The 21,543-nt window shown below is 44.6% G+C and overlaps 2 protein-coding genes across 3 annotated transcripts; one reads left to right on the top strand and one right to left on the bottom strand.

Moving 5' to 3' along the window:
• Positions 1 to 145: 145 nt before the first annotated feature.
• Positions 146 to 3,484, bottom strand: LOC311343071 (retinol dehydrogenase 14). The gene is made up of 4 exons (XM_084467926.1): positions 3,126 to 3,484; positions 2,700 to 2,942; positions 1,906 to 2,208; positions 146 to 1,132 (listed from the first exon to the last, which is right to left on the bottom strand). The coding sequence occupies exons 1-4, from the start codon at positions 3,244 to 3,246 to the stop codon at positions 873 to 875; spliced, it is 927 nt and encodes a 308-aa protein (XP_084324052.1). The 5' UTR covers positions 3,247 to 3,484; the 3' UTR covers positions 146 to 872.
• Positions 3,485 to 4,264: 780 nt separating this feature from the next.
• susd2 (sushi domain containing 2) lies at positions 4,265 to 11,678 on the top strand. Of its 2 annotated transcripts, XM_084467923.1 has the most exons (12): positions 4,270 to 4,597; positions 4,908 to 5,106; positions 5,583 to 5,731; positions 5,899 to 6,262; positions 6,575 to 6,776; positions 7,040 to 7,125; positions 7,224 to 7,492; positions 8,066 to 8,209; positions 8,739 to 8,900; positions 10,299 to 10,550; positions 10,887 to 11,081; positions 11,363 to 11,678. In XM_084467923.1, exons 1-12 carry the CDS (start codon positions 4,519 to 4,521, stop codon positions 11,536 to 11,538), a joined length of 2,277 nt encoding a protein of 758 aa, XP_084324049.1. In that variant the 5' UTR covers positions 4,270 to 4,518; the 3' UTR covers positions 11,539 to 11,678. The 2 variants fall into 2 exon arrangements, with proteins under 2 accessions (XP_084324050.1, XP_084324049.1); XM_084467924.1 differs by lacking the exon at positions 10,299 to 10,550 and having other exon boundaries at positions 4,265 to 4,597.
• Positions 11,679 to 21,543: the final 9,865 nt, after the last annotated feature.

Genomic DNA, 21,543 nt, shown 5'->3' with positions numbered 1-21,543 from the left:
CACACACACACACACTTCAATTGATAAAGTGACGAGGTCTACTAGTTAGGATATGATTTATTTTTTAGCAAGTTTATCTCTTTACATTGGTCAACAGTCAGTTAATGGATTTGTAATGTGGATTATCCAGAGGTTTTATTCAAACATAACTTTTCAGACTCCTACTAGTTTTTGGCTGGTTCTTGTCATTTCAAGTCAGAGCCTGCTGACTGCCAAGGCCTTATGGGACACAAGTTTAAATGTTTCCAAACGTCCACAGCAACACGAGTACTGTTGCTGAATTTATTTTGGCAGCAACACGTAAGCCTGCACTATATAAACTTTCACTGCAACTATTGTTTTTTTTCTAAATTATGTGACATGAGTACATGATAAAGCAAATCAGTCCCGATGAACCCAGGGATTTCGCTCTTACTCAACTTTGGTTGATATTGATATACATATTTAATGAGATACTTTATAACTTAGCACACTACCGACCTCTCATGGCCAGAATAATCACCAGAAAGCATTGGCTCTTTGGCACGACAGTGTTCATTATGTTACTATTGAATGGATGGATTGCTTTTATTCCACAGACATTTATTAACTTCATATGTTTGACTAACCCTGGAGCGAAAAAGTTGCAGAGATTTTAAGAAGGATCAAATTAAACCATTAAAATAGTAGTCATATATATTTGTAAAACAGTAACCATTGAATCGATCACAATAAATAACAAAGACAAAAACAAACTGGAAAATGGATTGAACCGACACCTCGGGTAAACAAAAATGTCACCTCCATAGTCTCAGCACTGTAAACAACACGTTTTATTCGAGGTTCCGCCTTCTTGATTCCCCCTGACCCCCTCCATCCCGATCGATCCAACGTCAAACCAGTTTCACCAGCCTCTCGCTGGCCTCCCACAGTTTCCTCGCCACGCCCGAGTCCTTGGCGAAGGGCCGCAGGCCGGCCGGCCGGCAGTCCACAAAATAGCCCCCGCTGTGTTTGGCGGCGGCGTCCGACACGGCGCAGTGCACCACCGTCTGGGCGCCCATCTCGCACGGCACAAAGAACATCCACATGACCACCTGCATCAGCATCCGGAACAGGAAGGAGTAGTGGCACGTCCAGCCGCTCTGGACGAACCCTGCGGGACAGGCGGTGGGGAGGGAGAACCACGTGTGAGGAGGATGGGAACCGGTGGGAAGGTTTATTACACGTAAGGTGCTCTCACGTAAAGCACACGCACACCAGTCTTACACGCTGGTTGTCATTTTATTTATACATCAAGAGATCTAAACACTTGTTTCTTTTTTTTTTATGGAAGACCGTAACATAATTGATCTGTGTTTATATATATTTATGTCTGAGTGAGAACTCAATATCAAGTGTTTCTCAATCTGCATCTCAGCACCATATGGTCAACATCATCTACTGCCTGATTCTTTATTCATAAAGAGCCACTCAAAAACTATAACATTCAATCACACAGGACCTTAGTGCCATCCAACAGATTTAAGTCTTAGTTATGGTTGTACGTTGACGCAACGCAAGGGGTTTTACGGACCCATTACTACCTTGCGGACCCTCCTTGCATCCACCGCAAGGGCCTGACGTGCGCCTCCCAAAAATTGTAACTTTGCGTCGAGGTGACGCAGCAGCAAGGGCTGTGATTGGTCCGCTAACGTAAACAGAACCGACGCAGAACCAAAACGGGTTCACGACTCCCGTCGAAGCGTCTGCGTGGTCATTGCATTGCGTCAACGTCCAACCATAACTAAGCCTTTACACTGCATGTATCCAGTGCGGCCACATCGCCCGGCCATGCAGGCCAGGTTAACAAGAAGAACCGTTGACCCCCCCACCCCGCCCCGCCCCAGTCCCTGAACATCCAAGGCCCCCGCGCAAACGCCCTCTCACCTGGGTGCACGGCGTAGGCGGTCACCCCTTTGGCCTCGCCCATGCGCGCCAGCTCCTGGGTGAAGTAGATGTTGGCCAGCTTGCTGCGGCAGTAGGTGAAGAAGGGCAGCAGGTTGTAGTTGAGGTCCTGGAAGTCCAGCTTCTGGTACTTGTAGTTGGAGCAGGTGAGGGTGACCACGCGGCTGGGCGCGCACTCCTTGAGCCGGGGCAGCAGCGTGTTGGTGAGGAGGAAGTGACCCAGGTGGTTGACCCCAAAACACATGCTGAAGCCGTCGTCCGTCCAGTCCAGCACGCTGGGCATGGCTGAGGTAGGGAGGGAGGAATAGGCGTATAGCAAAGAGGTGGTGATATGAGTATAATATAAGTGATGAGTGTAGTATAATATATAGTTATTGTATTATATTATTGTATTATTATTGTACAATCAGATTAGCACAATCGAAGAGGTCAAGTCCTCTCATGACTTCCTTAAGTTATTTAAATTAGTTAAATTAATGCATCCTACTCATTTGTCATTTAGCAGATGCTTTAATCCAGAATTAACACTAACGATACCTGTCATTTATGAGCAGGTAGAGGTTAGGCCTAGGCTTCTTGCTAAGGGATCCCAACAGGTAGACGATGGACATTGTGGTTCAAACACACAACCTTTCGGCCTGACCAGGGAAGACTAACCTAACCGGATGTATTTGGATGGATAGACATCAGTTTGTTTTGGTAATCACATGGTATGTGTTGTAGCCTATATGTTGTCCTTAACAAATATATCACTGAGTGGGCGACATACTCCTCACCTGCATTGTTGACCAGAATGTCCAGTCTCTTCTCTCTCTGCAGAAAACTCTTGCAGAACTCTCTCACTGAGCGTAGGTTGGCCAAATCCAGCTCCATGTGGGAGACATTCAGACTGTGGCTCTTGAACTTGATCTCTCTCACCGCTTTTTCAGACTTGTCTGTATCTCGACATGCAATGATAACACGGGCGCCTCGCATTGCCAAGGCAATCGCTGTTTCTTTGCCTATGCCAGAACTTCCACCTAAAAAGAAGACAGGCGGGCAGTAAGTGGCATGCATTACACGTATTTAGGTATGAAACCATTGAGGTGACAGTGTTAAGCAGGTAATGAATGACAATACCAATGATATAGCACTATAATAGTGCTATATACCGTTAAGAGCATGTTCTCTGTAATTACTAGCGTTTGTGTTGTGAACATTACCTGTAATGATGACGGTTTTTCCATCAAGTCTCTTCAGGTCCGTGCAGTATCTTCTCTTTTTTAACCATTTTAGAATAAAAAAAGAAACCAAGGAGGCGAGTATCGTGTAAAGAAGATACATCGTCTTGCGTGTGGGGTTATCTGCACGATCAGAAGCGCTTCAACCTGGAGATGTTACCCAGTGAGAGAGCTATCCTGGTGGCTCTTTTACAATTTACCTTATTGACGATAAGGTCTGTTTGGGAGCACTTTCTCTCGGTGCAGCAAATGTAAAATCCAGTGCGTTTAGATATCTAGTTTAAAACATAGACTGTAGAAGAAGAAAATTATTATGCTTGGCTTGAATGAGATGATTGCTGCAGTTTAAATTGCCTTCTTCCTCATCTCCTGCTTCTTCTTCTTTTTTTTCGTGTTATCATGGCAAATTACATGTTGTTAGGCCGACATTGCCCTCTGCTGGTAAATAAGCTGAAAAACGAGTTATCTGGCCTACTTATTATGAGGTGTTGTATTCCCTACTCAACTCATTCATACTTTAAATAAGAACAATAATTAAAACTTCACACACCACATTACTACCAAAGCCTACCCATTAAATTAAGCAAAACATGTACTAACGTGTATAAACTTTTTAAAACATTGGATTTTCCCTTCAAGTGTAAAATATTAGCTATCAAAATAAATCTATAAACTGTTAGTACTCCCACATTTTTAATACCCCATATTATACATTTTAAACATAAAAAGGTTGAGATCCTCACTGTGATTGCTCATGTTAATTTTTTTAATGGTGTGGTTGGTTTACCAATGATAACTTTGTCAGCAAACTGCACACCACAATTTCTTCTTAAATCATACATTTTCTAGTTGAATTTAATGTTATCTAAGGGTCTACCAGGTTAATCTGCATCCATGGGTAAACTTATCTCACTGATATTAAAACATCTATTTTGAAAGAGTCACCTGTACTTACAAAGAAGGACAGCATGCAAATAGCACGCAAATAACACGCATGCAAATATATGCTATTGCAAGAAAGACAATAAATCAATATTTCAAGATAACATCTAGTTGTATCTCTTGCACGGCTGGCCCGACAGTTTACTATATGAGTCAAGCTCAACAGAGTCCTCTTGCCCCCCAAATTTTGCCAGGTTCCCCTGTCTGGGGTTTTGCTGAATAGTAGTATAGTATTTCTAAGTCAATGTTGACTATTCATCATAGGCCTGTGTATAAACTGCTGTTAATATGTAACGTTTAATAGATTCCCTCTTAATAATTAGAGAATCAGGTTTTAGCAGACTCAGTCTAAAAGCATTTTGCAAAGTAAGCTTGTCAGCAAAGTATCTGTAAAGTAGCTGTAAAAGTTTAAATTTTCCAAGGAGACCTGGACATGAGGATTATGACATTCAAGTCTAAAGAAACTTTCCTCCTCTTTGGGTTATTTCTTACTTGCCTATCCAATGCCGTTGGTAAGTAAGCTTCTCAAATGACTTATAGGCCTAGAACATTACATGTACATTGCAGGCAAAGCTATTTTTCAATGTAAAAAACAGGTTTTTATAGTCTTTCTTTATTTTTCTTTTTGAAAAATAAAGAAATAATAATACTACACTGGTGCCAAGATTAGGCAGTAGGCTGGTGAACCGACAAGATAATTAGCTTTCCTATATATAAAAGCAAGGCCTTATCCGAATGTTGTATTGTCATAGGGCAGAGTTTTGAGGAACATCAATGTGTTGAATGCATGCGATGGCAAGTGAATTTTACTTCAACAAACAGGCCAGACGTGCAAAAGCAAGTGTGGGCACACTTGGGAGGAATGCTCTTGCCGCACAACGTGCGTGTCGTTGCAGAACTGCTGTGCAGACTATGACCAATTCTGTCTCCAGCCGTTTCCATATTCGGCCTCCATGTTGGGTGGAAGTGTTTTCACATTCTCCAATATCACCTTCCCTCCCACTGGGCGCATCCTCTGCAGGTGGGTGTTGCACACTTGTTGTAACCCTACCCATGCTGTTAAGATAATGTTCGGTCATATTGGGCCGATGTCTGTACTGAATGTGACTAAATGTGTACTAAATGTCTGTACTGAACACATACATATAGGCCTATCAGGGTGCGTGGAGTTTATTTAAGAGTATTCTCAAGTTTATTAAAGGTGTTGTAGGTAAGATTTAAGAGCATCATTAGAGTGTAATTTGTAAGTGCCATAGCCACCACTCAGCTATTAGTGAGTGAAATGTGCTGTGAGAAAATCAGTTTTGTACAACTGCCTCTGTATGAGGCAATTTTGATTTTAGATCATGCCAGTCTAATTTCTGACCAACCAGGGCTTCTCTTCCCTGATTGGTTTGGGGAAGCCATCTTCCATCAAGGTTTTTTGGTGGTTTAGTTTCAAAATCTTGCTCTCTTCTGCTCACTCTGTTTACAACTCTCAAACCTGTTCTGTTTCAGGTATAAGGGTGAGATTGTAATCGAGGGGTTTGTTAATGCAGAGGGACACGCCCATTGTATCACACCTTTGCTGTTTGAGAAGGGCTGGGTGCCGTTTGATGTATCAACTGATGGAGTCAATTTTGACCGATCCGGCGAGTATCTTTCGGGTAAGTGAGTCATAATTGTTATTTGTACTTAATTTGTGATCTAAAATCTATTTTGTTATAGAGGTTTAACAATTGTCAACACATTTTAAACACGCAAATCCCCCCAAAAAAAGGAAAGTCACGATGAAATGAAAATCAATTCAACCAGTTTTTTCTCTGAATTTTAGTCCACCCTGGCACAGTGGATCCAGCCCTGATGGTCATTCTGCAAAACAACACACGGTGGCAGTATTACGGCACACCAAACACAGTACTCGGAGCATTGCAGATGACATGGAATAACTCGCTCATCTCAGCAGAGAGGGTCGACATTGAGCTATGGGGTTACAGGGAGGTGAGCAGCACACCTGGGACAGGAAGTGGGAACACAAACCCCTTAAAGGCTGAGTGGACTTACCTCTACTCACTTGGCAAGAACCTGTCCAACTCCGGGGTCTTTAGCTTCCTCCCCAAGCCCACGACGAAGCCGCTCTCAAACTGGGAGCTGGGCAGTATTCACGTACGGTCGGCCTCCCACGCGGATGGAGCAAGGTATAACCTAACTCCTAACCCAGGGGTCAGCAGGCTAACCCTGTCCTAACCCTTCAATCCGACAACAATACATCTCTGATTATGACGTGACATGAATCCAATCCCTTCAGACATAATAGATGTTGATAAATGGAGACCATAGTCTGCTTTGTTTTCTCTTTGGTGTTTTTTTATCAACGGTAACATCACTGGGTTGAAAGGTCCTTAATTCAATCCTCAATGTTTACAACCTACTCCTTGAGCAAGATGCTTCTCTCAATTTACCAAAATACTTTTTTGGATGTTAAAAGTGAACTAAACCTGCTCTTCCAGGCACGTACAGGGGCTGTGGAGTGAGGGCCACACTTTAGCCTGGCATCTAGAACAGGCCTTCAGAGATGACTCTGCTGGCTGGGCCCTAGCCAAGTGTTTGCAGTGGGACGCCTATGAGAACAGCCTGCCCGACTTCCTGGAAGAGCTCAAGGACTGTCCCTGTACTCTGGCTCAAGCCCGCGCAGACACAGGGAGGTTTCAAGCAAGTAACCCTTAACAACTAAATAAGTAATAATAATATTTCTGTCGGGAATGGTTAGAGGAATTTGAATCCATTAGGGTGACACTTATGTCTGTTGAATGCATTATTCATTCGTTCAGCGGTCACATTTATCATTTATGTTTTGGAATAACAGATTAGGGTAACATTGATCATAAATTACAAATACTAGACAGGTAGAAGAGCTTGGATATAAAATATGTGCCCTTCTTGCAATAATAATGTCATCCACCTGGTTGTCTCAGGCCGATTATTCTTGTGACATGGATAAGGGCAGTGTGTGCACCTATCATCCTGGAGTCTTCCACTGTGTGAGATCCATTCAAGCCAGGTTACAACATTTGATTTATTATTCAAGATAATATATTTAAACTAATATGGCATACAGTTGTTTTTTTCTTCCGTTTCATTCTTTCCACTTTTTCGCAGTCCCACGTATGGATCAGGGCAGCAGTGTTGCTACGACAAGACAGGGGCCCAGATCCTGACCAGGGACTCGACTAGCGGCAGCAGCCCAGATCGAGCACAAGAAGCGGGCTCCCCTCCCTACAGAGAGGCCCCACGTGTCCCGGGGTTCTCTCACTGGGTCGCAGATGTCCAGAGCTTCTTCTACTGCTGTCTCTGGTCTGATCACTGCGACATATACTTTGCACGCCGGTCCTCCATGGACTGCCGGAGATATGAACCACCGAGATCGGGTGAGAAGATGCCACATGGCCGAGTGATCGGAGCTAGAGGACGGTTGGATAAATAAGTAAATCTTTAAAGCCTGTAGAAAACACAATACTGTAGAAAACACTGAAACACTGAAACACATTGTTGAAGAGATAGTTTGAAAGATGTTAGTGGTATTCTTTATTACATGCACATTGAGAGCTTGTTGTAATCTGGACAAAGGATTGTTTGATTCTCCTTTAAGAAAAAAGACAAACATAATCAGTAACATTTAATACATGAGTATCGAAGTATATGATCAGTTTTCCACTCGATTACTTTCGTTTGGCTGTAATTGTGTTGACGCTTCTCAATGTTTGTGGCAGTAGTGTTTTTTAATTGTCTATACATGGGATAGATCTTGCTCATCATTTAATGATTGAGAAATTAGTCAACAGTCAAGCCACAGCTACTGGGCTGTGCATTGCCTGTAAAGTAAAACACCAAGTTTCAGATATATTGATATATATTTATATATATATATACTTGGGTCTTTGCTGAATTAGGTAACGAGATTCACGAGAACTGAATGTTGCTTTGGTTTTGGTGTTCAACAGGTGTGGTTTTTGGGGATGGCCAGTTTGTGACATTTGACAACCTGCAGTACACCTTTAACGGGAGAGGAGAGTACGACCTGGTGACCTTCCCAGACAAAGAGCTCAGTGTTCAGGTCAGAGCAGAGCAGGTGAAACTCAAGAGCGGTAGGTTTCTACGCAGAGTCAAAGCAGTGTCTGTCAATCTTTTTCACATGTTTTTATATTCTATAGGCTTTCACAATTCAGGTTGCCTTAGGTTGTAGGCTGTGCCCATGATTGGTTTGTTTTAGTTTGGGTCCTTGACAACAAACAATAAATACGTGCCTCCAAGCAGGCTCGTGACACGAGTGTAACTATTATTAGGATGATGATGAATATTATTATTTGATATGAGCAATACAACATATATCATTGTATACTTTAGGTGTAAGAATACTTGCATTGTGAATGACAGCTTAGCACACGTCTCTCTTACTCCTCTTTTTACGTTTCCTCCCGATTTTGTAAATACGCAATTGCCGATTTGACTTTCATTAAAAAATAACCAATATTTTTTTTTTTATGTAAATAAATTCCCTTATTTTTACCAAAATAAGGGGATGAGAATGCTTGGGACCAACGTACATAAAATTGTCCTGGGCCACAAAATCCCTAACTGCTGAAGTCTTCTGTGATCTCTGCAATGCTCCTCCAGGGGCCTGGGGGCAGGCCACCCGGCTCAGCGCTGTGGCCGCGAGGGAGGGCTCCTCCGACGTGGTTGAGGTGCGTCTAGCTGAGGGCCAGAGGGGCGACTTGCAGGTGCTACGGAACCAGAAGGCCATGTCATTCGCAGAGCAGGACTGGATGGACCTTCACGGTGAGTTGCCTTGACGACCACGACGTTCAATGCGGTTGTAGTGCAAATAGGAATAGGGTCTAATTATTTCTCCTTATCTGTATATTCGGTTTAGCCGTTAAACCTAAAGCTTGCATTGTTTGAGTGAAAGATTGAATGTATAGTTAGGATGTTTTCATCATGCCGAACTTCATAAACTAGGCAGAGAACGAACAATTGGCCATGAGACGATGTAGCCGCATGACTTTCTTTATGGCCTCTTCCATTGGTACAATGCAATAATTATTTCATATTTAAACATCAACTGTGGGCACATCGTGCAGGTTTTAAGTGTTAGAGGAACTATCTGCAGGATTTTTGCATGCATAAACGATTTACGTTGGTAAATTATTAACAGGTCGTATTGTCACCTAAACAATTACCGGTACCCCTTCCCCGACTATGTCCATTGGGTAGACTAGCATGTTGCCTAATTTGTGATATTTTAACCAGGCCAGTTGGCCAGCGTAAAGGAAGGCAATGACGTCCATGCGCAAATAATGGCAAAAATGTCAGATCTTGAATAACTTTTCTATTTGTTTATTTATGATTATCACTGATTGATTTTTGGTGCGTTCACATCGCTGGGAATTATGGGGAAAACATTTTCGCGACGTGGGAAAGTTCTCGTGAACGACACCTTATGACGCTCTCATGATTCTACTTCCGTTCGGCAACTAGGGCCAGATTTTGTTAACGGAGTTGCCCAGTTGGTGACCTATGGTTTACTAGTGATGCGTGAACATGGCGGAACATGAAAGTTTTACTCAATATAGAAAAATCAACCATCATATCACATATTTTACTATTGATTGACGTTGTAACCGTATGTTGGCATCGACTTTGCTCAGTTTTAAACGTTGTGTACTGGTAAACCAGCTCTAGATAAGGGCAAGTGTAGCCTTCCATACAGTGGCAATACAATGTGCTTCTCATAAATAAAAGCAAAAGGATAGTAGGTGATATAGACTACAAGGAAATAAAGGCGTGAAAACTTGAAACTGATCCTACTTATTTCTGTTTAGTTCTGACTGTTTTTATTGGATAAAAAAAACCCTGCTGTGAAGAACTTGATGCGCTCTCAGATTCAGAACGCAGTGCACATGAACGGTCGCTGTCGGGAACACGCGTAAGCGTGAGCGTCATCACTGGCGAGCCGTCTCGTTATCACCAGGACCATGAACGCGCCTATTGTCTCAACCCACGAAGCTCCCACTCCAGTACTGACTGCACAAGATTGAGCAGGCTGCAGTTCACTTAGCGGCCAAAGGGGCCAGTATTGAGAAGCAATTTCTGATTCTCACGCATAGGATTTTAAAAAGTATTCAACTAATTGTCAACGTAAGTATGAATTTCTTTGTCTGCTGATCTCATATCTAGGGGTGTTCATGTTCTCGCCCTGTCCTGAAAACGTGACGGTGATGTTCGCCTCTGGAGTGGGGCTGGAGGTTCGTAGCTACAAGGGTTTAATGGCTGTGACGGTGTTACTAACCACCGCCTACACCAACCAAACCCGTGGTCTGCTGGGCCAGATGAACTCTGACCTCTCAGATGACCTGCAAACCCGTCTGCGGCAGGTTCTCCCCTCAGCCAATGCTACACCTGAGAGCATCTTTAGCTTTGGAGCTAGCTGTAAGTGAATGGAGAATGGCTTTGTTTAGCCGGCATTTCGGCGTGTCTGTGTGTTTACCTTTCATTTCTGATTCCTATGTCTAACCTTGGTTGTGCAGCACTATAACTCTTTTCTTGTTGCTGCTCCAATCATCCTATCTCATAAATTCCGGATAAAAGCGTTGGCTGAAAGAGTGGCCTGTTTAAACAGAGCAAAAACACAGTTTTGGAAGTGCAGAAGACCAAACCTTGAGTCCAATCAGTACAAGATTTCAGAAAACGTACAATTTTCTACAGGTTTCTGGATAACTTCTTTGGTCTCTTAAAAACAAGCGATATCCATGTATGTATTCACAGGGAATATTATAAACGAGACCTCCCTTTTCACGTACGACTCAAAGTCTCTGCTGGACACGTTCCCACGAACGCCAGCCAGCGGCGCCGGCCTCGCCCCGGCCCTCCAGGTTCCTGAGGGTCCGGTCGAGCCCCTGGCAGAAGACACGCTCAGGGTGTTTCAGAGCCACCAGGCCCTCCGACAAGCCCTGCAGCCAGGTACGCCGGCCATGGGCTGATCACCGTGGAAACACTGTGGTTGACATTCTGGTGCCGTTGTTATTAGCATGTTATGTGGTTGATGATCCGTGTGGAACTATGTTAGATCATTTTACTGGGAACAAAAGTAATAATAAAAAACGTAAAAACAAACCCAAAATATTTTGGACAAATTAAAATGGGCCGACATACTATTTGATGCCACATACTATTTGATTGACACATTTATAGACGAGTTCTCGCATGCTCATTGTGATTCGGGTCTTCCCTTCCCCCCTCAGTGGTGGCTTGTGGGTGGCTGCCCCCACCGAAGAACGGCAACAAGCATGGGACCCTCTACATCCAGGGGGGGAACCTGAGTTTCTCCTGTGACGATGGCTACACGTTGTCCGGTTCCCCCCAGCGCTCGTGTCTCTCCGACGGCTCGTGGTCCGGAGAGCAGGCGTATTGCGCTTAAAGTCGGCCTTCTGACTCCTGAGAGAATGTGAGTGAGGACGCAGGTTAAGCTGTGATTCACAGGCGGTCCCTTTTCTGTTATGTGTAAATGTACTGCACAGCATTGCGATCATTTACATTAAAGGACTCCAACAACACGTATTTGGCTTTTACCTGTTTTTAGTGTCTCTGTTTAAATCCGATAGGGTACACATGGGTCCTGTTTTGTGAATGATTAGATGTTCACTTTGTTACTTCTTTAATCCTGTATGTTGATGAAATGTGTTTTATTAATAACTTCAAATACATGCCTTAACAAAAGTAGTGTTTGCATTAATAAGTTACATAGTAGCCTACATATTGAGTCACGGATAATTAATACATTTAAGTTTTACTCTGGAGGGTCTTCCTCAAACGTGCTTAGAATGTAATGATCAGTAAATAATATAGTTTGGTGTGTTTACGAATGAAATGTTTATAGCCGATAGGATTTGTGAAAGGCATGTAGTATTATTAAATTTTCACTTTGGACACTTTGGAAGAACAGATTCCAACTGGGTTGCCCAGACAAGCCCTGAGCCACAAAGCTCCTAATGCATCAACGGGGATTGGCACAGCTTTGTGTTTTGTAAATGGAAACCTTCTGCGTTTCCTCTCATGTTTCAAGTTTCCCGTTGCAACCACCAGGTGGCAACGTTTCCCAATGCATTACGGTCTTTAGGCAGAGAAAGAAGCCGAAAGTGTATATGCTATATAAATCATGTCTGTTTTAACAGGTCGTTTATTCATTTCAAGAAGGGCACTTTCTCTGAGTTATGTTTCATCAATAGGAGTCAAATTGAAAGAAGAGCCCAATATTATCGTGTCATTTATCAGAAAATCAGTCTTCCCATTTAATTTTCATAACCTGATGGTTATGGGTTGTTGTGCCTGAGCCCAGACAATGACTGGGCATATAGCAGGGAGAAACCAGAGTCACAGAGTCACAAACGCACCATTCACTCACCTCCAGCTAACCCTAACCGGCAACTTCTAAGGAGTAGGCTTTTCACTTCTCCAATCCGCCTGCAGTGGGTTCAGGACCTCTGCAGCTGGTTGAGCTTATCTAGAAAATAAAGGATATAGAGGAGGAAAGAATACACTTTTACTTCCAAAATCCAAAACACTGTCCCCTCTTCACTCTACCTCCGGGCTTGGTGAACCGTGAATGCTGGTTTTGTTAACGCCATACAGACTTTCTCTTGGATTGATATCTTGGACGAATGCAATTCCCAGTATTGATCAGATTTGGACCATAATTCCATGGTGGTTCACAGCTGAACTCAATTAGATCAGGTTTCCACCTCCTCCATTATGCAAATATAATAAATATTTGAGATCCATGGTAGATAATGATGCAGGCCATACTAGGACATGCAGAGTTCAAAATGTTGAAATGTTCAACTTTTCAAAGGCATTCCTGCGTGGCCTCGAGGCGCTACTTGTCCTTCCCCTGTACGGGAGGAACGCGCGGTAGAGCATTAAATATCTTATCATTGTTTCTGACATCGCTTCAGAAGCCACGATCCAGCTCACCTGGAGCAGAGCCCGGCCTGTTTTACATCACATGGTTTGCAAGGTCTGTGCCCGTGGAAGGAGTGAAATGTAGTGATGTTTGCGTTAAAGAAAATAGCACCTTCTCTCCCGATAACAAGGCAAAGTTTGTGTGAGAGAAATTGTCGGTGGTTGTGTTTCAGGATGATAAAGTCACCACGTTCGGTGCGATGCCAAACATCATAGCATAGACCCAAACACACATTTTAATTATTAATTGAATCTCACACACACACACACACACACACACACCGGTGTCACGCCCGCCTGCTACTGTCATTAAACAAATCAGCGGCAGCTCTGAAGCGTCAACATGGCCCGGGGTGGTTAGTGGCAGGTGGTGCATGATCGCCTTCGCATTACAGCAGCACCTCTGGCCATGTAAACACAGCACGGAGCTGAGGAGTCCTGCTGGGAAGCACACACACACACACACACACACACACACACACACACACACACACACACACACACACACACACACTTGAAGGTGAACACACACACCCTGTCATACACACACACATATGTACACGCACACACCCTCACCCCCACCCCTGCATGAGTCACCGCGTCACAGTGTGTCGCAGCGCGGCAGTGAAATATTGTGGATCAACAAAGAACCGTGCGGCTCGTCTTCTGCCCAGTGAGTCACCGTATTGACGAGGGGGAGGAGCCAAAGGTGACACAAACTTCTGTGGATAAGTGCTTTGGGCGGCAAACAAACGGCAGAAAAATGCAAATCCTGGAAGAGAGTTACGATGACACCCCTGTGAGACTGATGGGACTGGGAAGCGCATTCTGGAGCGCATCGCCTGATTTAGGAGGCTCTGCCGCGTTCCAACCATCAATTTTAATATCTCTTGTTGAGCAGCAGGTAGAAGATTGTGTGTGTGCGTACGTGTGTGTGTGGAGAACAGTGCGTGTGTGTCTGTGTGTAGAGGGCGGTGGGTGGGTGTGTGTGTGTGTGTGTGATGATCTATGTTTGTGTGAAGAGAACGGTGTGTGTGTGTGTGTGTGTGTTGTTTGTGAGCTACAAAGTCCTTGGGAGGTTGTTTGATTGCGGTAACAATAGACAGATACGCAGGGGACCTGAGGAGGGAGGCCTTCTATAATGGAGTGGCCCTGCTGGTAACCACTTTCTGCACGTTATGGCTGGGAGAACAGCCCCCCTGGCTGCCGTCCATACAGGCACGCTGCATCACAGAGCACTCCTCCCAGAGATGCTTCGATATGGATCGGCCTCCTGTGCAGGGAGGAGAAGAAGGAGTCAAGGTGATGACTGTGGATAATGGAGCGAGGGAAGTGAAAGGGGGGGGGGGGGGGGGGGGGGAGAGAGGGAGAGTTTCCTTCCCCGGCTAGAAAGGAAGCAGCACACGGTTGAAGGACAAGCGTTAATTCTGCCGTATTCTCCTTCAGGCCTCTCTGGAGATGCCCTCTGGGGATGAGACGGAAGGTGCCGGATGCAGGTGGCGTTTAGAGAAGGAGCTGTTGAAAAGCCTGCCCTAAGCGCTAGGAGACATTTCAATTAGTCACGCCCCCCCCCCCACCTCGCACGCACTCCCCTGCAGCGTCTGAATCGGTCGGTTCGTTTGGACGGTCTCGGTCCATGCTCGGTCAGTAGTTTCACCTCCTAGTACTTTTACCCCCTTTCAGTCTTTCTCCACCCTAACTCGCAGGTGCGTACAATCTCTGTCGCCAATCTCTCTCTCCAAGTAAACATCCAACACATCTACAGTATCTCTGGTACAAAGCAACCCACTGTGTAAACTGTTCAAACCCACCAGTGTTACTCATCAGACTCTTATGTCTGGCTTCAGGGAAGCGTGCATTACTATCCATCTAATGCTGTGCCCATTTGAGTTCGCTGGATCGATCTGAGATGTAATGAAAGAAACATAGAGTGCTACCCGGTGTCGACTATTGTCTTTCCTTCCTTCCAACTGTCGCCGCACTATCTCTGTCTGACAAAATTAATGATCCAAATGGACAAATAATGAGCAATCTTGCAACCGCACTTCAGGTATATTATTCAGAGATGTGTTATGGAGTTGTGTCATTAAAAGGCTAGACACAACAGAGAAGTAACAAGAGAGGACTGAGGCCCTAAAACAAGACTCTGGGGATCTCTGGCTTGCTAAGCAGCTTAACGGGCAAGCCGCTTGGTCTTTAGATACCAGATTGGATGGTTTGATACCTGGGCCGTGCCCTCCCCTTGATCTGGCTTGCATTTGTAGCGTGGAAGGAGCTGTAGACATCAAAGTTTAGCAACCTGGCCTGTACTCTTAACAGAAGCCTTTTGCATTAGTCTTAATAGCACAGTGGTGTTTTTCCCCATTCTTGCGTGTTTTGATGTTGTTGTTGCGTGTCTCTGCCTGTGCAGGAACGTTCACGTGTGCAGACATGGTGAGACGTATGCTGTGGGAATTCTGAAGGATTTTCACATAACACTCGTTCTGGAGTCGGGGTCTAGATTGCCAAGCTGTCGTTGAATGGGTGCACCGGCACACACCCACACAGACACATACACGCGTACATGCACACATGGACTTAAGCCCCTATGGATGAAGACACAAACTCGGGCGCACACACACACACACACACACACACACACACGCACACACACACACGGTTAGCTGCTGAAGCATTGTCTGATGGCATTTCACTACTCCCACAAGTCTGATTGCTTCAGACACCTCCATGTCCCTGGGCTACAGAGCTGTAGAGCTCTTACTTACTCTGTTGTTATTGAACAATGTTGATGGTAGACTAGACGGAGGACAGCAACAGATGTTTATTCTAGTTCCTGACTGGCATATGTCTATCCTGTAAACGCATGTGTTTGTGTGTATTGTATTGTGTGTGGTTAGAAATGACGCATCTGAAACAGCAACAGCCTCTGTCTCTGGTACAAGGCCACAACCAAGGTCAAACCTGCCAGGGTTACATTCAAGATGACTTTGAGACTGTGATCAAACTCTGTCTGTGGCTTCAGGGACCTGTGTGTGTGTGTGTGTGTGTGTGTGTGTGTGTGTGTGTGTGTGTGTGTGTGTGTGTGTGTGTGTGTGTGTGTGTGTGTGTGTGTGTGTGTGTGTGTGTGTGTGTGTGTGTGTTGGGAAGCCAAGCTCCGGTGCTGATGGATATCTTCTGTTTGCTACCTCTTAGGGCAGGTAAACAAAATCGGCAGGTAGAAAAACCTGACGTCTCCTGAATAAACTGAAAGAAACTGAAAAAAAAGAACCCTCAGCTTTCATCATTATTCTTGATCAACGTCCTCTCTCTGAGCTCGCCGTCTGGATGGGCTTAGACATTCCTGACACGTATTCCACATTTTAAACTGTTCCAACAGATTACAGAGCAGAGTTGTTGACGATACGCAACTTTGACGCAGCAGTTTAAAATGAGTCCTGCAGTCCAATTTCACAATATTGGAGAGAGTTGTCTGCACCCACCCCCTCCTCCCCTGACTCGAGGCTCAAGAGGGTTGCCAGGTTGAGGACTAATGTATATACATTTGCAATTTAAAAAGATAATTGAAAGAGGATGAGGATTGTTTGCTGGTTACCATGGCTGCAGCACGCTGTGTTACACACAGAGGCCCGGAGTGGAAATTTCAAAGGAGAACACAGTGGCTGTATTTTGTTGTCTTAGCTTTTTCCACCTAGCATGTTTCATTAATCTCTGATGACATTCCAATGTATGATTTAGTACAGTACATTTGTTAAATAGTGTACCTTTAAAAAAACAAAACATAAATGACCCAAAAACCAAGGTCAATGACATTGATTTGTGTATATGTGGCCGAATGCAATTTGCATCTATTTGGGTCTATATCAATATGGTTGTGTGCGATCTGACCAGTGCACCCTCACCTCTAAACCGACTCCTCTTCATACCTGCAGGTGGCCACTATTTCAAAATAAAAGTCTTCCATGTCTGACTAACCATAACCCGAAGCATACACATATAATCATTTCAATGAATGTGAATATATACAACAAATTATATTTACAAACAAAAAATATCTATACTTTTAACCAGGCTAGAAATGGACCTTACATAATGAAAAATAATTGGTGGTGAGTGAATGGTTTCACCGCCACTATCTCATAGTGGCTGGCTTGCCAGATAGTCGGAGGGCTTCCGGCAGGGCTTAGATGCCCAGCAGAGAGAGGGGATGCAGCAGCTGAGAGCAGGGCCCCCCCCACATTGGTCACTGGAGCTCCTCTTGTGTACCGAGACTGATTGGAATAACAACCTTCAGGGCAATTTTGTGTTAGTGGAGCGGACCAGTGTGTGTGTGCGTGTGTTTGTATCTGCACGTCTGTTTGTGCGTCGCTGTGTGTGTGTGTGTGTGTGTGTGTGTGTTTGGCTGTGTGTGTGTGTGTGTGTGTGTGTGTTTGTGTGCATGTGTGTGTGAGTCTGCATGTCTGTTTGTGTGTCTGTGTGTGTGTGTGTGTGTGTGTGTGTGCTTGACATACAGGTTAAGGCCAGCATCTAAATGAGCTGGGATATTTTTGCTGTGATTTTAACAGATGATGTCTTGGGCCTCAATGATCACATTACAGGCAACAAGCAAGGTACAGCCACACACTCGCACTCGCACTCATAACCCCATGAGCACATGCACGCACATGTAGGCTATCTCACACACACACACACACACACACACACACACACACACACACACACACACACACACACACACACACACACACACACACACACACACACACACACACACAGGCTCAAGCATATACAAGCACACATTTTAAGAGAGTCAAACATGTTTGGACAAATGAATTCAATGAATATTAATGTATTAGCAATACTACAAATTTCCACAAGTTTCATCACGAAGTCTTCATTCAATTTCCAATTCAATGTGACGTTTTTTCATGGATTAAGCCGACTTCAATTAGCGTCATATATTTAAACAAAGAATTGCTATCTTTCAGATAGCAACACACACACACACACACACACACACACACACACACACACACACAAACACACACTGTGTGACCTGCTGCTACAACTAATACGGAAACAATTAAAAGGTCTGATGGAGGATAAACTTCAAAGAGATCTAGACAAGCGGCTCTGAAAAGCACAGATAGCTATCCGTGCTGCAATTGTTATAGATAGTGACACATGCTGAAGTGGTTACCATGATTTGCATGGGAAATGTAGTCAAACCAAAACATCAAAGAGGCGTGTCTCACAACGTGACAGACCCGTGTCATGTCGAGTTCCTCTTATGCTGAATATATTTTGCTGCCTGAATTATGAGCTATTTAAAAAACACCCAAATCCGTGACCAAACCTTTGTCTCTGCTGTGACTCACATTTAGCCTTTAGCAGCATTTACAAACATACAGATCCCTGCCTCCAGCAACGTCGTTGGTTAAAACAAATATGAAGCAAAATGAAACTGTCAAGTGAAATCTGGTTCACCCAGATTTGAGCTTGTTTGCCTTGAGACTTAATCTCTGAAATTGGAATCTTTTGGTTATTATTTTTGTCATAAGTAATTAGTTATCAGTTGAGTTAAGTGATAAGTCGTTTAGAATATTATCAGTCAACTGAATTTATACTTGTTCCAAGGCCTTACTGGCATTTTTATTTCCCTTACGTACTTAAGATCCACCGCAGAAGTTGGCATTAAGACAGATGGGAGGAATTCCCTTGCCTTTGATGAAAACCTTTCAAGCCTATGTTCTGTGCAGAAGGTTCCTGTTCTCCTTAAAAGAGGAGAAACTGAAAAAAACTCATCTAGCCAGCGGTTCTCCCCCGCCTCTTCCTGACGATGGCCTCTTAGCTGCACCAACGACCACTATATAGACAAGCGCCTAGTATGGATCCCACCTGGATGTTTGATATCCAACATGTCCCAACCACCCCCCTCCCCATCTGATCTGATCAAATAAAAGCATATCCCCCTCTGGAGGAGGAGACTCCTAAAGGGAGGGAGGGGGGGGGGGGGGTGGGAGGGGGGGGGGGGGTGGGTGGGTGGAGGAGGGAGGGAGGGGCGGGGTGCAGAGTCACTCAGAGCCCCTGGCTTCCCGGACTTCCATCAGACAGTTTACAGGTCTGCTTTATGAGCTCATACAGCCTGGATGGGCTTTTCCCTGCGCTGAGGTTTGCGTGTGTGTGTGTGTGTGTGTGTGTGTGTGTGTGTGTGTGTGTGTGTGTGTGTGTGTGTGTGTGTGTGTATGTGTATGTGTGTGTGTGTGTGTATGTGTGTGTGTGTGTCTTTGATAGAACACACCTGCCCCACCTGGGCTGGGGCCTCTGATCACGGGGGTCCTGCTGTGGTGAGAGGAGACGAGGGGTGTCAAAGGTCTGAAGATGTGTGAGTGGGATGATCTCTCTCTCACACACACACACGCACACATACATACATACATACATACGTATACATACATACATTCATTCATTCATTCATTCATACATACATACATACATACATACACACACACACACACACACACACACACACACACACACACACACACACACACACACACAGGGCCCCAAGATCATGCCCCCCCCGCCTCTCCCTCCAAATGGAGAGAATATCCAAAGCCCATACCCATGCTAGCATTTGAAGCAGTCGGAAACAAGTACATGTGGTACAAGATACTGAGGAAAACATTGTTCAGCACGCACACACACACACGCATGCACGCACGCACACACGCACACGGATACATAGCCCACCAAGCAAACATGCACTGTCACATGGATTTCCTGCCAGCATCAGAAGCAGAGCTGAGAGGAAGTAGCAGAGTCGTACAGTATTTCACGCTGTGTCTCGTCTGCCTGTCTGGGGCAGGTGAACCTGTGACACAGTATTTCCTTCTGTTCTGTGTGTGTGTGTGTGTGTGTGTGTGTGTGTGTGTGTGTGTGTGTGTGTGTGTGTCTGTGTGTCTGTGTGTGTGTGTAAATGTGATCTTGGATCCATCTTTGTGTATATGTAGGGTTGCGTATGCATGTACCATTGTGTGTGTTTGAGTGTGTGTGTGTGTGTGTGTGTGTGTGTGTGTGTGTGTGAATGTGTGTTTGAGGGCCCATCTCAGACCAGACACATAGGGGTACTTTCCACCACTTCAGTTACTCTGCACGTTTCAACAGGTCCATGGACAGTTCACCACAGGAGTCAGAAAGTCATTACACCATGCCGGTATATATGGGTTTTTGTGTGTGTGCTTGTGTGTGTGTGTGTGTGTAAGCACACCTGTGTGTATGTGTTTTGATATCTTCAGCAGCTCTGCCTTATGACACATCAACACGGTGGAGGTGTGTGTGTGTGTGTGTGTGTGTGTGTGTGTGTGTGTGTGTGTGTGTGTGTGTGTGTGTGTGTGTGTGTGTGTGTGCGTTGGTGCCGCCGGATTATGAAGACATTTTGTCCGTCTAGGCACCAGCACTATCAGGACACTTTGACTTGTAAGGACAAAATCGGTGTCCTCACAAGTCGCGCAGCGTAGAGGCACTCACCAACACCTTACTAACAACCTCCCGCGTTTTCTCGGTATGACCCGATAATCCGGTTGTACCTGATTTATTGTGTATATCTGTGTTTGCTCGTTTGTGTATAAGCCTCCTTTGGCACCTTCGCAGCACTGCAGTTCATACACGTTTCTCGCGAATTTTCATTGGCTAAATGCATCTGCTCACTGATTGGCTGCAGAAGATGTCAATCAGAAAATTCCGGTTGGGGATTGGCCGGCAGTCGAAGACGCGTTTTGTGTCGGCCGCGACCTTGACCGAAGCTTTCCCACATCAACCAACACGGCGACAATGGTTGGAGGTTTAAATGCCAAACTGGTAAGTGAAACTTATCAAAGTATTAACGACGATATATTTGAAAGGTTTAAATGCCAAACTGTTAAGTGAAACTTATCAAAGTATTAACGACGAGATATTTGAAAGGTTTAAATGCCAAACTGGTAAGTGAAACTGTTATCAAAGTATTAACAACGAGATATTTAAAACGATTAAGGCCTACTTCATTACTACATGAACTCGTGTATTGTGAGCGTGATTATTGTCGGCTTATTAATTGTATTTGTTTGTCTGGCGCGATGCATTGACATGCTGAAACATGCCCACAGTAGGCTAGTAATGGTAGCGTCGCTGACTACGGCAGCGACGGGGCAGCGACGCGGCTCCTCGGTTTGTTTAAATCATGTCGACATGTCTTAATATTAAATATATGGTGTCATAATCCTGCGGAGAAGTGGATTATACTGGGCACCGGTGTTCTGCCAATTTCTGCTCCCTTGTCACATTTTGCTACCGTAGTGCGACTCGATAGCAGAGTCTATCAAATCATGCTACCCCATCAGAAAATGCTACCTTACGTCACAAGCGTATTTGATCTGTAAATCGCCTCTATCAAATAATGCTCCCGCTGCAGAATCCCGTTATTTTA

Source organism: Micromesistius poutassou (genome assembly GCF_964030765.1).
Source record: "Micromesistius poutassou genome assembly, chromosome: 5".
NCBI lineage: Eukaryota > Metazoa > Chordata > Actinopteri > Gadiformes > Gadidae > Micromesistius > Micromesistius poutassou.
This window is presented reverse-complemented; position numbering and strand designations above follow the sequence as displayed.